The sequence below is a fragment of the Telmatherina bonti genome (assembly GCF_933228915.1).
Source record: "Telmatherina bonti genome assembly, chromosome: 19".
NCBI lineage: Eukaryota > Metazoa > Chordata > Actinopteri > Atheriniformes > Telmatherinidae > Telmatherina > Telmatherina bonti.
In genome coordinates, this window is record NC_136617.1 from 6,813,985 (window position 1) to 6,829,306 (window position 15,322).

The following is a 15,322-nucleotide window of genomic DNA, read 5'->3' on the forward strand; positions in this document are numbered from 1 at the left end:
TTGTATTAACCTCTCCATCATAGCCAGACCTGGGGCACATCTGGCTGATATTTCCTCTGTTGGCCAGCGGTGCTGCTTCACACCAGATCTGGACCAGACCTGGCTTTGATGTGGGTCTGTTCAAAACTGCAATCTTGCAAAACATACATCATATAACACCATATATACAACCATATAAGCAAAAGCTTCCAGTGTCTCTAGATAATCTGTTTTCACCCGACTCCCTGCACACATGGTTTACCATACATTCTGTCATCCATCACGTTGCAGAAAGTCTAGACTTTACAGAATAGTCTTACCACAAACGACGTTGTGGATCACAGAGCAGTTACTTCCTCCAGTCTCGGAGCATTTCTGCAGACGCTGGTCGTGGTAGATGCAGTGGTGAAAGCAGCTGGCGTTGGGAGAAGAGCTGGTTTTGTTCACATGATAAACGCTGCCACAGTCCAGATCCTGGCAGATCTGTTGAGCCAACTCGTCTACGGAGTCTGAGGGGAGCGCCACCACGTCATCGCTCCTGTTTCCAGACATCCTGAGAGTCCAGAGGCATTTAGCAGCAAGATGGTGAACATGTAGACCGCCTGAGGGAAGAAGTGGGAATACTGAAAGTTGCATCACGTCTCATTCTGTTTCCAGATCCGGGTGTTACTGGAAGTTTCTGTGCTACAGATTTTACACCTGATTACATAAAATCCTCTGAGTAAGACTAAGATGTGCGTTGGATTAGTACTAAAGAGCTAAAATGGAGAAACAAAGATTTTTAAAATGATGTTGTATTCTTCCATAACTGAATAAAAGAAAATCCTATTTAGCTCTGAGAACATGCGTCCTCTTTTATATCTAAACCTCATTAAAGCCTGAAAACTGGGATTTAACCATGAAACATGACATCTTCAATAAGTTTAAAAGGCAAATGTCTGCTATTTAAATCCATCCATCCACCTAATTATTCATCCATCCATCCATCCATCTGATTATTTATCCATCAATCCATCCACCCGATTATTCATCCATTCATCCATCCATCCACCTAATTATCCATCCATCCATCCATGGATCCATCCATCCATCAAATTATTCATCCATCCATTCATCCATCCATCTAATTATTCATCCATCAATCCATCCATCCATCTAATTATCCATCCATCCAATTATCCATCCATCTAAGTATCCATCCATCCATCCATCCAATTATCCATCCATCCATCTAAGTATCCATCCATCCATCCATCCAATTATCCATCCATCTATCTAAGTATCCATACATCCATCCAATTATTCATCCATCAATCCATCCAGTTATTCATTCATCCATCCATCCATCCAATTATTTATCCATCCATCCATCCATTCATTCATCTAATTATTCATCCATCCACCTAATTATCTAACCATTCATCCAACCATCCATCCAATTATTCATCCATCCATTCATTCATCTATCCATCCATCCACCTAATTATCCATCCATCCATCAATTCATGCATCCACCTAATCATCCATCCATCCATCCATCCATCCAATTATTCATCCATCAATCCATCCATCCATCTAATTATCCATCCATCCATCCAGTTATTCATCCATCCATCCATCCATCCATCCAATTATTTATCCATCCATCCATGCGTTCATCTAATTATTCATCCATCCACCTAATTATCCAACCATTCATCCAACCATCCATCCAATTATTCATTCATCCATCCATTCATCTATCCATCCACCTAATTATCCATCCACCTAATTATCCATCCATCCATCCATCCATCCAATTATTTATCATCCATCCATCTATCTAAATATCCATCCATCCATCCATCCATCCATCTCAACCAGTTCAGTCTAACCACTTATGTTGTAAATGTCTTACATATGAGCTCTGCTGCAGGAGGAAAATAAATATGAAGGAATTCAATTCAACTTTATTTATATAGCGTCAAATCACGGCAATGCCATCTCAAGACGCTTTACAGACAGAGGGGAAAACATAATGAAGGCCAATTCATAATAGCCTATATAAGGAAACCAACAGATTGAGTTGAGTCCAACTCAATCTCCCATCCTGAGCAAGCACACTGGCGACAGTGGGAAGGAAAAAACTCCCTTTTAACAGGAAGGAAACCTCCGGCAGAACCCGGCTCAGGACAGGCAGCCATCTGCCTCTGCTGTGTGGGGGGAAGAGGACAGAAAGACAACAGACAACAGGAACTGCTACTCCCGGCCAGGGAGACCTGCTGAGACAGGAGACATACATGTTAATGATGCAACACTGTTATGGGGGGTGGATAAAAGAGAGAGATAAAGAGAAAAAGAAAGAAGCTCAGTGTATCAGGAAATGTCCCTCAGCAGTCTAAACCTATAGCAGCATAACTAAGGGATGCTAACCATCCCTAGCTATAGGACTTATCAAAAAGATAAGTCTTCAGCCTAGTCTTAAAGGTGGGGAGGGTGTCTGCTTCCCTAACACTAACTGGGAGCTTATTCCATAAGAGAGGGGCCTGATAACCAAAGGCTCTGCCTCCTGCTCGGCTCTTTGAGACTCTAGGAACCACAAGTAAGCCTGCAGTCTGCGAACGAAGTACTCTGCTTGGTATATAAGGAACAATGAGGTCTTTGATATATAGTGGTGCCTGGTTGTGGAGGGCTTTATATGTAAGGAGAAGGATATTAAATTCTATTCTAGATTCAACAGGCAGCCAATGAACAGTGGCTAAAACTGGAGAAATATGATCTCTCATGCTGGTTCTGGTCAGGACTCTGGCTGCAGAATTCTGGATCAGCTGAAGGGTTTTCAGGGCATATTTAGGACAGCCCAGTAATAGAGAGTTACAGTAATCTAGTCTCGAAGTAACAAAAGCGTGAACCAGTTTTTCTGCATCACTCCGAGACAGAATGTCCCTAATTTTGGCTATATTACGTAAATGAAAGAAGGCTGTTTTAGTAACCTGCTTAATATATTTAAAGGATAAGTATAGTTGAGTATCATCTGCATAACAATGAAAGTTTATTCCATGCTGTCTAATAATTTTGCCTAAAGGGAGCATATATAGCGTGAAGAGTATTGGTCCAAGTACAGAACCTTGAGGAACTCCATGACTTACTGTAGTTTGGGAGGAGGACTTGTCATTTACATGAACGAACTGAAGTCTATCAGATAAATATGATTTAAACCAGCTTAACGCTGTACCTGTAATTCCAACCACCTGTTCTAGTCTCTGTAACAGAATGTTATGATCGACTGTATCAAATGCAGCACTAAGATCAAGCAAGATACGTACGGACACAAGTCCTTTGTCTGAGGCCATAAGAAGGTCATTAGTAACTTTCACCAATGCTGTCTCAGTACTATGATGAGCTCTAAATCCTGACTGAAACTCCTCGCATAAATTATTTCTGCTCAGGTGGGCATGTAGCTGAGCGGAAACTATTTTCTCCAGAATTTTGGACATAAACGGGAGGTTAGATATAGGTCTATAATTTGCTATCACCTCTGGATCCAGAGATTGCTTTTTAAGTAAAGGCTTGATTACAGCAGTTTTAAATGATTGTGGTACATATCCTGTCACTAAAGACATATTGATAAGATTTAGTAGTGATGTATTAATTAAAGGGAAAATGTCCTTAAAGAGGCTCGTTGGGAGAGGGTCTAAGATACAGGTGGATGGTTTAGATGAAGCTATTATTTTAGTTAATTCAGAGGGTTGGACAGGACAGAAATTATTTAGACACAAGTCAGATCCTGGTTCTAAGGATGCTTCGGAGACCACAACAGGCTCAACATTATAGGTAGAAGGAAGAGTATTGTGAATTTGATCTCTAATAGTATCAATTTTATTCCTGAAAAAATACATGAAATCATCACAGCTAAGTGAGAAAGTAGAATGTAGTTACATTTTTTTAAGTATAAGTTAAATGTGAGTTTCTCTTTAAGGCTTTTTAAATAATGCAAACTGATCAGTAAAATAAATAAACAACAACAAAGCAATAACATGGCATTTAAAAATCATTTTTAAATTGCTGCTTGTTTCTTTTTGCTTTGATGAAAACATGTTTGAATCGTTATTCTGTCCCACCACCAATCGTTCAATCTGAAAGTAAACAGGTCAAAACTGGTTTTCCAGGAGCACACTTTTATATTACTATTTTTTAGAAGAGCAGATATGTTTTGTGCCAGTTGCAGGCAACAAAGAGACGACTGATTTAACATCTACATGCTTGGCACAAGTCATAAACAACAACTTAGTTACCATAGCTACGCAGATGACATGCAGGTTTATATGACAATGTCACCAGGAAATCGACACACTGTACGGGCTGCTAGTAAATGAATCGAGGAGACTCATGACTTGGATGTGAATAAACCTTCACAAAACTGAGTTGATGGTCTCTGGAGCCAAATGGAAACGATTAAAGGTCGCTACAGTTTCACGTTATAAAGCTAAAAACCAGACCACATAGCTGGGTCTGGGGAAGGACTCAGAACTAATGTTTGAAAAACATGTTGAAGGAAAAATCAAATTAAGATTCCATGAAAGGTTTTTGAAACATTGAAAATCCTGAACTTTCAGTGTTCTTGCAGCTAGAAGAGAAGAATGAATTTGTTTCTGGGATAAACATGCAGCACATGTTTGCTGGTGTTTAGTGAGATCTCAGTGAGACACAAGCTGCAAGAAACTGTTTGTAGAGCAAAGCAGAGTCTGGAGATGCAATGCGGGTTTTGCATTCAGTTTGAGTTGCACCTGCAGAATCACCCCCACATCCTGTGACAAGAAGCCTGCAGCTCGTGCAGAGAGCTGCTACTCAGAGAGGAGAAGAAATGGGACCGCTTCTGCATATTAAGGGTGGGCAAGTAGGACGACGTGAAACTGTAGGTGAAGTTTTTACTCACCCATGAGCTGCTCTTGTGACTTCGTGTCGTTTCCTTCTGCTGTCAGAGCAGTTGAGTTTGTCTGAGAGGATGACCTCTGAAAAGCTGAAATAAAAAAACACTTTTTATTCTCACCATAAGCCGACACACCAAATCACCACATCAAACATCTACCACAGGACTTCTGAAGAGTGGAAGTCTGACCAAGCGAGTAGGCTTTGGTTGAGGTATGTAAATGAAGTGGAACACTCAGGGGATCAAACACGTGTCTCAACACGTTAAACTCATTTCTGAAGAAACACAGTCCAGAGCATGAGTGTCAAACTCCAGTCCTGGAGGGTCGGTATCCGGCAGGTTTGTGTTGTTTTCCTCCACCAACGCAGCTGATTCAAATCAAATGGATCCAGCTGGTGTGTTGGAGCATGCAGACAACAGAAACCTGCAGGATACCGGTGATCCAGGACTGCAGTTTGACACCTGTGGTCTAGAGTAGGAAACATAGAGCTGTAATGCAGATTAAATAATGTTTTAGTTTGTTGTTCACACAGGAATGTGGGACAGATATGAGCAACAAGGGACGTTACAGCCTGCACGTGTGTGTGTGTGTGTGTGTGTGTGTGTGTGTGTGTGTGTGTGTGTGTGTGTGTGTGTGTGTGTGTGTGTGTGTGTGTGTGTGTGTGCGTGTGTGTATGGTCTCGTTGTCTGATGAAAACCAACATTAAACTTAGAAAGGCTCTACGCATCGCTGGGAGAATTAACCCTTTAATGTTCACACTACAGGTGTGTTCACGTCAGGACAGTCCGCAGAACTCAGTCCGACTGGAGACTCGGGTCCTGGTGGTCTGGTGGCTCAGATCCTGGTGGTCTGGTGGCTCAGATCCTGGTGGTCTAGGTGGATCAGATCCTGGTGGTCTGGTGGCTCAGATCCTGGTGGTCTAGGTGGATCAGATCCTGGTGGTCTGGTGGATCAGATCCTGGTGGTCTAGGTGGATCAGATCCTGGTGGTCTAGGTGGATCAGATCCTGGTGGTCTAGGTGGATCAGATCGTGGCGGTCTGGGTGGATCAGATCCTGCTGGTCTGGTGGCTCAGATCCTGGTGGTCTGGGTGGATCAGATCGTGGCGGTCTGGGTGGATCAGATCGTGGCGGTCTAGGTGGATCAGATCGTGGCGGTCTGGGTGGATCAGATCCTGGTGGTCTAGGTGGATCAGATCGTGGCGGTCTGGGTGGATCAGATCCTGCTGGTCTGGTGGCTCAGATCCTGGTGGTCTAGGTGGCTCAGATCCTGGTGGTCTGGTGGCTCAGATCCTGGTGGTCTGGTGGCTCAGATCCTGGTGGTCTAGGTGGATCAGATCCTGGTGGTCTGGTGGATCAGATCCTGGTGGTCTAGGTGGATCAGATCCTGGTGGTCTAGGTGGATCAGATCCTGGTGGTCTGGTGGCTCAGATCCTGGTGGTCTGGTGGCTCAGATCCTGGTGGTCTAGGTGGATCAGATCCTGGTGGTCTGGTGGCTCAGATCCTGGTGGTCTAGGTGGATCAGATCCTGGTGGTCTAGGTGGATCAGATCCTGGTGGTCTAGGTGGATCAGATCGTGGCGGTCTGGGTGGATCAGATCCTGCTGGTCTGGTGGCTCAGATCCTGGTGGTCTAGGTGGATCAGATCCTGGTGGTCTGGTGGCTCAGATCCTGGTGGTCTAGGTGGATCAGATCCTGGTGGTCTGGTGGCTCAGATCCTGGTGGTCTAGGTGGATCAGATCCTGGTGGTCTGGTGGCTCAGATCCTGGTGGTCTGGTGGCTCAGATCCTGGTGGTCTAGGTGGATCAGATCCTGGTGGTCTGGTGGATCAGATCCTGGTGGTCTGGTGGATCAGATCCTGGTGGTCTAGGTGGATCAGATCCTGGTGGTCTGGTGGCTCAGATCCTGGTGGTCTGGTGGCTCAGATCCTGGTGGTCTAGGTGGATCAGATCCTGGTGGTCTGGTGGCTCAGATCCTGGTGGTCTAGGTGGATCAGATCCTGGTGGTCTAGGTGGATCAGATCCTGGTGGTCTAGGTGGATCAGATCGTGGAGGTCTGGGTGGATCAGATCCTGCTGGTCTGGTGGCTCAGATCCTGGTGGTCTAGGTGGATCAGATCCTGGTGGTCTGGTGGCTCAGATCCTGGTGGTCTAGGTGGATCAGATCCTGGTGGTCTAGGTGGATCAGATCCTGGTGGTCTGGTGGCTCAGATCCTGGTGGTCTAGGTGGATCAGATCCTGGTGGTCTAGGTGGATCAGATCGTGGCGGTCTGGGTGGATCAGATCCTGCTGGTCTGGTGGCTCAGATCCTGGTGGTCTAGGTGGATCAGATCCTGGTGGTCTGGTGGCTCAGATCCTGGTGGTCTAGGTGGATCAGATCCTGGTGGTCTGGTGGATCAGATCCTGGTGGTCTAGGTGGATCAGATCCTGGTGGTCTGGTGGATCAGATCCTGGTGGTCTAGGTGGATCAGATCGTGGCGGTCTGGGTGGATCAGATCCTGGTGGTCTAGGTGGATCAGATCGTGGCGGTCTGGGTGGATCAGATCCTGGTGGTCTAGGTGGATCAGATCCTGCTGGTCTGGTGGATCAGATCCTGGTGGTCTGGTGGATCAGATCCTGGTGGTCCATCTATTATCCAACACGTTTTGTATGTTTTGGTTGCTTTTACCCACAATGCCTTGCACTGAACCCACGTTGCTCATTTTTAGTCCACTTCCTGTTTTTGGTCGGTTTGAAATGAATCAGAATTTGTTCACATTTCTCCGAACGAAGCAACTTCTCATCAAACGGACCAGGATTAAAAAAGATTCTGTGAAAAAGGCCAAAGAAACGTGTTTTCCTGCATTTTTCTGTAATTTAATGGAATAATAATAATAATATCAGGACTGTGAAACGGTCAAAGTTTTTACTTTCCCAACCAATCAGCAGAGACGCTGAGGCAGGTTGAGTCCCCTCCACCTCACGGCAGAGCAGGACATGTAGGGGTCAAAACCCCATGAAACAAAGTCCAGGTTTTTATATTAGACCTTTTTTGTCCCTTTAACAAAATGTCAAATTAAGAATGTTTACATACATGTGGGACGTAAAAACGCTTTCTGGTGTCCCATAAGGGTCAAAAGACAAGAACCAGATCGCATTCAGCAGTTTTCCCATGAAGTGATGCTGAACGTCTCAGAATGTGAAACACACTCCGACACAAACACGCCTTCCTGTCGGCTTTATCACACTTTCACCTCCTGGGGAGTACAACTTAATTATCTTTATTGTTTTATTTTAATCCGAATTTGCTAAATTAGGATTAAGTTAGTCTGATCTACTTTAAGACGTTTAATTATCACTGATACAGTTTCTCTTCCACGTTTTCACCAGAAAATCTCAAACGTTTCATGTTTTTATAATAAAACTATGATAACTATGGGTGTAAATTACCAGTTTGGTCACAATATAATATCAGTTTAATGGATAGAAACGGAATGATTGCTGATTAAATCCCAAAAAGCAGCTAAAATATTATAAAAATTTTATTTCTTAATTCGGGTGTTTCAGTGAATTAATTTAGTTTTTTAAAAAGTTCCCATAATGAATCCAGAATAGTAACAAATAGAAGACGACATGCCAGAGGAGCTCCTGCCATCTTCAATATAAAAGTGCATTTAAGAAATGTTAATCATAAATGTTATTGTATTGATTTTGATCAATGTTTGCATTTTGGATGAATATCATCGGCTCGTTGACCACATGATGATGATATTGATGTAGATTGATGAATTCTTACACTTGTAATTGTAACCTGATTCTGTCTGAAGGCTTTTTTTCTGGGTGACAATGCGACGCTTCTGAACTGGTAATCGGCTGTTAATTTGTTGTTTTGTTGTTTTTTTTTTTTACTATTTTTTTCAGTGTTGCTGTAAAAATCCTTAAAATGATGAGAAATCCAGTTTAATAGAATAATTATATGAAACTTAAGTTTTATGTTAAGATGTTCACACAGTGCTGGATGTCGTTCCTTCACCGCCGTGTGCCTATAATAAGCAGCTTATAATAACCAGCTTTAGGATTGTCTGTAAAACTGGACAGAAACTAAAGAAAAGATTGTAAATGAGAATTTAAACAATGTTTTTAAATGAATAAAAATCATGATTTTCACAGAGAAAAGGTTTTTTCTAACGATGTACCTCCAGAAGAAAAAGGGAAAATGTTCATCGTTACTCAGGTGATGTGCAGAAGTTTTAGGACAAAAATTAATAAATATTTACATTTTTTAAACCTTTTGATGCCTGTTGTTGCTTTTCTGCCGTTTTATATCTAATTTATTTATACCCGGATGGATGGATGGATGGATGGGTGGATGGATGGATGGATGGATGGATGGATGGATGGATGGATGGGTGGGTGGATGGATGGATGGATGGATGGATGGATGGATGGGTGGATGGATGGATGGATGGATGGGTGGGTGGATGGATGGGTGGGTGGATGGATGGATGGATGGATGGATGGATGGATGGATGGATGGGTGGATGGATGGATGGATGGATGGATGGATGGATGGATGGATGGATGGATGGATGGGTGGGTGGATGGATGGGTGGATGGATGGATGGGTGGGTGGATGGATGGGTGGGTGGATGGGTGGGTGGATGGATGGATGGATGGATGGGTGGGTGGATGGGTGGGTGGATGGATAGACAGAGAAATTTAGGATTAGGCAGCATGAAGAGAGTTATAGAATAAACGGCATAAATAATAAAATTAGAATAAAGTGAAAAATATATTGGAGTGAAATAAAATGAAGTAAACAACAACAAAACAACAAGGTATAAACATAAGTTAGCCAAAAGAATTTGTAAGTCAGGGTGAAAGTGGGACGAGGAAAGTGATGAAAGGTGCAGGTCTGTGTTTCTTTTTCTTTTTTTTCCACTCATCATTTCTTTTGATCCATTAACTGTTGTTTTCATTTAACATTTAATAGTTTTTTTCCACATTTTTCAAAATTGTGTTTTTATATAAATGTAAATAACTTCAGGCATTAAGACATAAAAACAGCACAATGGATACACATAAAAGAAATCTACTATACGGCTGCAGAAAGGTGATTAAAACAATGTAGATTGCAGAATAATCAACATTATTTTGTGAAACTCTTATAAATAAAAATGAAGCTGATATACATGGAGAACATTACCTTGAAAAAAGCAGCACAGCTGGAGAATGAAAAAGCATTTCTGCAGCTTCATCTTGACAGTTTCTCCGCTCAAAGCTGAACTTCAGACGTGCTTAAACATCAGCCTGGAATCAGAGGAGTCTGCCTGCACCACGTCTGTTTCATCACATGGTCTTTGTGACGTTGCACCAAAGAAAATCTTATTTGTTGCATTTAAACAGGAAGTGAGAACATGTGCTGAAGTAAGAAAATAAAAAGCAAATAAAACAGAAGGTAGAGAACATAAACTTCAGGCTTTCAGCGACTAAATATGCCCGTTTTAAATATTAACTTTGTAAGTATTTTATTCTAAACAAAAGATACAACTTTTATAAACCTGATATGAAAATTACTGCTATGTTTAAATTTCAAGTGAATTAATGTCTGAATTTAACTCACCTGCCGTCTGAAGCAGGAGAGAGAGATTGATGTTTTCTGAGGTCGCTTCACCCCTCCAGAGAGACTGAGTGGTTTAGTTCCCACCTGCAGTCACTGGGTCCCATGAAGAGCAGGAGGATCATTTCTGAGATGTTGTCATGCTTCTTCCTTCTGGTAGGAGACGTCAGAGCTTCCAGGTCAGGACATCTAGGCTGCATGAAACGTTTTGATACTAGGAAAATTTATTTCCCAAGCTGCGCTCAGGTCTCTTAGTTAACACGAGGGAATGAAGGACAAACTATCCGATGCATTTTTTTCTTTTCTTTCTAAAAGAATCTCTCAACGTCAGTACTGTTTTTATAAAACATTTTTAACTGCGGATGAATTCGTTTTAGCTAATTTGGGTTTAAGCTGAGTTCTGATGAAACCGGGAAAAGTGTTTCACTGCCTTATGCTGAAGATGTTTAGTGAAAGAGATAAACTTGAAACTGAACTGAACTAAATCAGCTGAACAAACACTTAAAGGTGCAGTGTGTAAAAATTACTGACATCTAGTGGTACAGATGGGTATAACAATGACTTGGAATCCCAAGCACAGTTGTGAATGTACAGTGGCCAAAACGAGGAACAGATAAAGATACACTGCAGTGTTAAAGCTAAAAGGATCTCACTTCACACACAGTTGTTTGTCCATTCAAGACACTGTAGTAAACCTGGTGACACAAATATAGACGTAAAGTACATATAAACGGATCATTCCAAGAAAACAAAATAAATTATTTTAGTAAAATTATTAGATTTCAATAGAAACATGGTTTTAAATGAGACATTACGTGTTTCTGTCCTTGACTCCTGATTTTGTTGCATGCTGCACCTTTCAAAAGCAATTCAATGTGTTGCAGCAGGGAAACGTCAAAAACCTGAAGGCCCTCAAGGACCAGAACTGAGAATCCCAGTTCCCTATTTTTTACCTTTTCCCAGTCATTGATCTTAACATTTGGCATCAACAGATTCCACCAAAGATTAAAAAAAAAAAAAAAAAAAAAAAAGGTTTATACATAGTGTCCAGAACTTCTGTCCTGAATACATCACATCACACTGTATCAGAGGGACCAAACCAGTTGTTTTACATTTATTATTACTTATTTGATAAAAATTAATAATGATGATGATACGTTTTTATTATTATTATTTGCTTGTAAAATTTAAGTCTGGTCACATTCATAGTTTTTCCTAGTTTATTTATCAGGCCTCTGTTTTTTCTCGTTTGTTCCACCGTTTATAACTGAAGCTACTATAACGCACAGCGAAGATGAAGTTTAACAAAAAAGAAAACCGTTTTGTTTACATTTTTAAAAAAAAAAGAAAAAAGTTTTGTTTACATCCTATTCAGCTGCATGCGCTCAATGCGTAGCCTTCGCCCATTGGCTCCCTTGATATGTAGCCCCTCCCATTGGCTGTCTTGATATCTAGCCCCTCCCATTGGCTGCCTTGATATCTAGCCCCTCCCATTGGCTCCCCTCCCATGGGCTAAAAACAGAAAAAGACAGAAAGAAAAGTTTAAAACTTTAAATTAAGTTTTTAAAACGGCCTTTAGATAAAGTAAACTCATAAAAGTGTTGAAATAGAAATGTTTAATATAAGTAAGATGACTTCGCTTTCTTTCTTTCCTTTAGCTGCTAGCTTAAACCCGCTAGTAGCTGTTTTTAAATTAACGCGGCATTACCGGGCAGTACACATGCGCAGTGTGGCTACGCGCACGTTTGTTAGCGCGAGCGCCAACTTCAATGAGAAAGAAGATGATCATCATTTATCCACGGATCAATACAGAAAGTGAGCTAAATGTTGAGTTTAAGTCTGAACTTCTGCGTGTTGATGCGTTTAAACATTCAACTTCAGCTTGTTTGTGTTTAAGTTTGTAAACTTTATCTGATTTGTTGTTTTTAGGAACATTATCCAACAGAAAGTTGTTTGGGTTGCAGTGGAGAGTGTTTGAAAGTAAATGACTAGAGCCAGCTTGACATGTTTTGGGAAGTTTTCCACTCTATGATCGTTTAAGCCTTTTCTGACAGTTTTTATCAGATAAAATGATCAAACTGCAGCAGGAGCTGAGAAACATGCTGCAGATGTTCACTTCTCTAATGGCTGCTACAAGGAGCCGAATGTCCTCTTCACATCGCAGCTGGAGGAGAAGCTCCTCTTCCATCGCTTCTAACACCTTGTGGTGATCATCATTTATAATAAATTATCATTAACTATGATCAGGGATGCAGGTTTAGCACTTTATCTTCAAGTCTCGTACCAAAAAGTTGTTTAGTGATCATATTCATCTGAAACCAGTGGCAGCTGGTTGCCAGCGTCTGATTACTGGTTTCATGTTTAACTGGGATGTACCCTCGGTTGCAGATAAAACAGCCACCAGCATGATGAGAGGAAGGTCAGGACGATTTGTCAGATGTCATCGTATGAATGTTTTATTCAGTTTATACTGACCTTAATGAGACGTCTTCGCTGAGATCGTCCTCAGAAGACGGAACATGCACCCAGACAGAAAGGCAGAGACAAAAGTAAGAGATGAACATTAATTTGACATGAATTTTAGATGATAAGCAGCTTGTCTTTGTTTTCCAGCAAAGCAGCAGACAGAAGCAGCGTCTCGTCACACTGCAGCTGAGAAGGTGAAGAATGAATCTGACAGAAAATAGGAAGAAAAAACAGGAAAACAAACCGGCTGATTTTATTCTCCTTTCAGGACCACCTGGAACTGGGAGTCCTGGATCCACATGTCCTCATGGAGACCCCCAACAAGACCGCCTGCGACGAGTCCAGTACTGCATCTGTCTGGTCCACAGACTCGTCGGTTCGGCCTTCTCCTCTTCCTCACTGGGGTGAGTTTCTGTCCCTTCACAGCGACAGATTTTTCCTTGGACGTGGTTCACGCTGGGTCGGTTTGCCGAGTCCTGGTTTCAGCTGGGGTCTCCAGGTCCAGTCCCGGAAAGCTACTCTCCTCCAGTTTCTAACAACACACCCGGACCAGAAGGCTGAATTCCCTGCAAGTGGTCCAGCTCTGCAGAGGCTGCTAACGAGACGTCTATCTGCTGCAGAAGAGACGCAGGATGGGAGCTCTCCAGGTCTGGACTTCCTGGTTTACAGGAACAAACATTTTACCAGGGCATAAAGTGGGTTGGGAACCCTTCTCTCAGCAACGTGAAACCTTGCCATCCTTGCTGCGTCTCCGTAGGAAGCTCTGGCCAATGGCGTGCGTGGCTGCAGGGACGTTCTACGAAGACGAGATCCTCAGCATGGAGCGGATTGTTCTGAAGGTAACTTTGATGTTTGAGACAATTTCCAGCAGATTTACGTTTATTTGGTCTGATTTTCTGTCTGCTTTTGTTCCAGGCGCCACGTTGAAACCTTCGCCCTGAAACCGCCGTGTCCCGCCTCAACCTCTACTTTCAGATGCTGTCGATGAGCTCCAGCGCCGACCTGCTCCAACCAGAAGGCGAATACGTGATGAGGCGTGTACGCGCTCCTCATTTGGTATGATGATGATCATGATGAAGCTCAGTCTGACTCGTGGCATGCTGCTCACTGCGTCTTTCCAGCTGTTGGATCTGGACATCCACTCTCTGGATTTCCCGTATCGAGTCTTGGCGGCGTCGGTTCTCTGTTTTTACCCAACAGGAGCAAGGCCGGATTATCCAATGGGCATTAAGGGAACAGGCCCAGGGGCCAACGCCCAACTGGGGCCCATGTGGGCGTATAGCAGCAGTTTGGACACAAAACAAAATGTACATAAAAGCCAGATAGTTCCACCACAGTGTCCAGTGGATTGCTATTGGTACCACTGGCTGAGAGATGTTAGAAATGTTTTTATAGTGTATCATTCATCATTTTTACACTGTTGCGGTGGAGAGGGGGTCCCTGGAACACTCTGGGCCCAGGGGCCTGTCCACTTTTAATCCGGGCCTGGACAGGAGCGAGTGGAAAAGGTTTCAGGTAAGAATCGTTTCATGTCTGAACTCCGCCTGAGGGTCAGTCAGGTCACTCAGCCGTTTGGGTTTCCAGGTCTGTCTAAAGACGCCATCCAGACATGGATGGTGCCGTTTGTGGAATCGGTCGGTGGTTTTTGGCGGACCACCACCGATGGAGTTGACCAACGTGAAGCCAGAAGACCGACGTGACATCCAGATGCACACAGACCATGCTGGTCAGTGACGTTTGGTCCTGTGACGCTGAGCAAACAAAAAACTCTTCAGCTGCTGCAAACGCAGCTAGAGAAAATAAGGATGTGAATCTAACGATTCGATTCCGATCTTTGGGGTGACGATTTGATTCAGAATCGATTCAAACAGATTTTCCATTCATAATTATTACACTTTAAGTAACAAAAGGTGCTAATTACCCAGGTAGTTTCAATCTTCTAGACCAGGGGTCGGCAACTCCGGTCCTCGAGTGCCACGGTCCTGTAGATGTTAGGAGTTTCCCTGCTGCAACACACCTGATTCAAATCACTGGCTAATCAGCAGACTGGTGCAGAGCTTGATGTCCAGCTCTGCACCAGTCTGCTGGCTAGGTCTGATGTGTGCCAAATCTCAGATCTGTCACGTTGTTGTTGGTCAGATACGAGTCGTTTTAAACCTTCATCAGGACCAGATGGTTGTTTTATGTCCTGATGGCCAAAACCTCCACATAGCGACAGTTTATGAGCCTTATTTCCAGTTCAGAATGAACTGGAAATAAGACGTAAACCGGAGGTTTATGTCTGCAGGAAAGCGACTGGCTGAAATATTTGTCCTCTTCTGCCGAAATGAGGTTCAGGTTGTCTGAACTGGATAAAAATGGGGGTTAGCTGCA

General features: G+C 42.9%; 1 protein-coding gene across 1 annotated transcript in view; it reads right to left on the bottom strand.

Moving 5' to 3' along the window:
- Nucleotides 1-13,687, bottom strand: part of LOC306770393 (uncharacterized protein) — a gene marked incomplete at both ends in the record, with an annotated part of 27,779 nt that extends 14,092 nt beyond the window's left edge. The window contains 4 exons of the mRNA XM_079259253.1: nt 300-581; nt 10,487-10,493; nt 11,867-11,995; nt 13,634-13,687. Coding sequence (XP_079115379.1) covers nt 300-581; nt 10,487-10,493; nt 11,867-11,995; nt 13,634-13,687 — 472 coding nt within the window. The remainder of the gene's footprint in view (nt 1-299; nt 582-10,486; nt 10,494-11,866; nt 11,996-13,633) is intronic.
- Nucleotides 13,688-15,322: the final 1,635 nt, after the last annotated feature.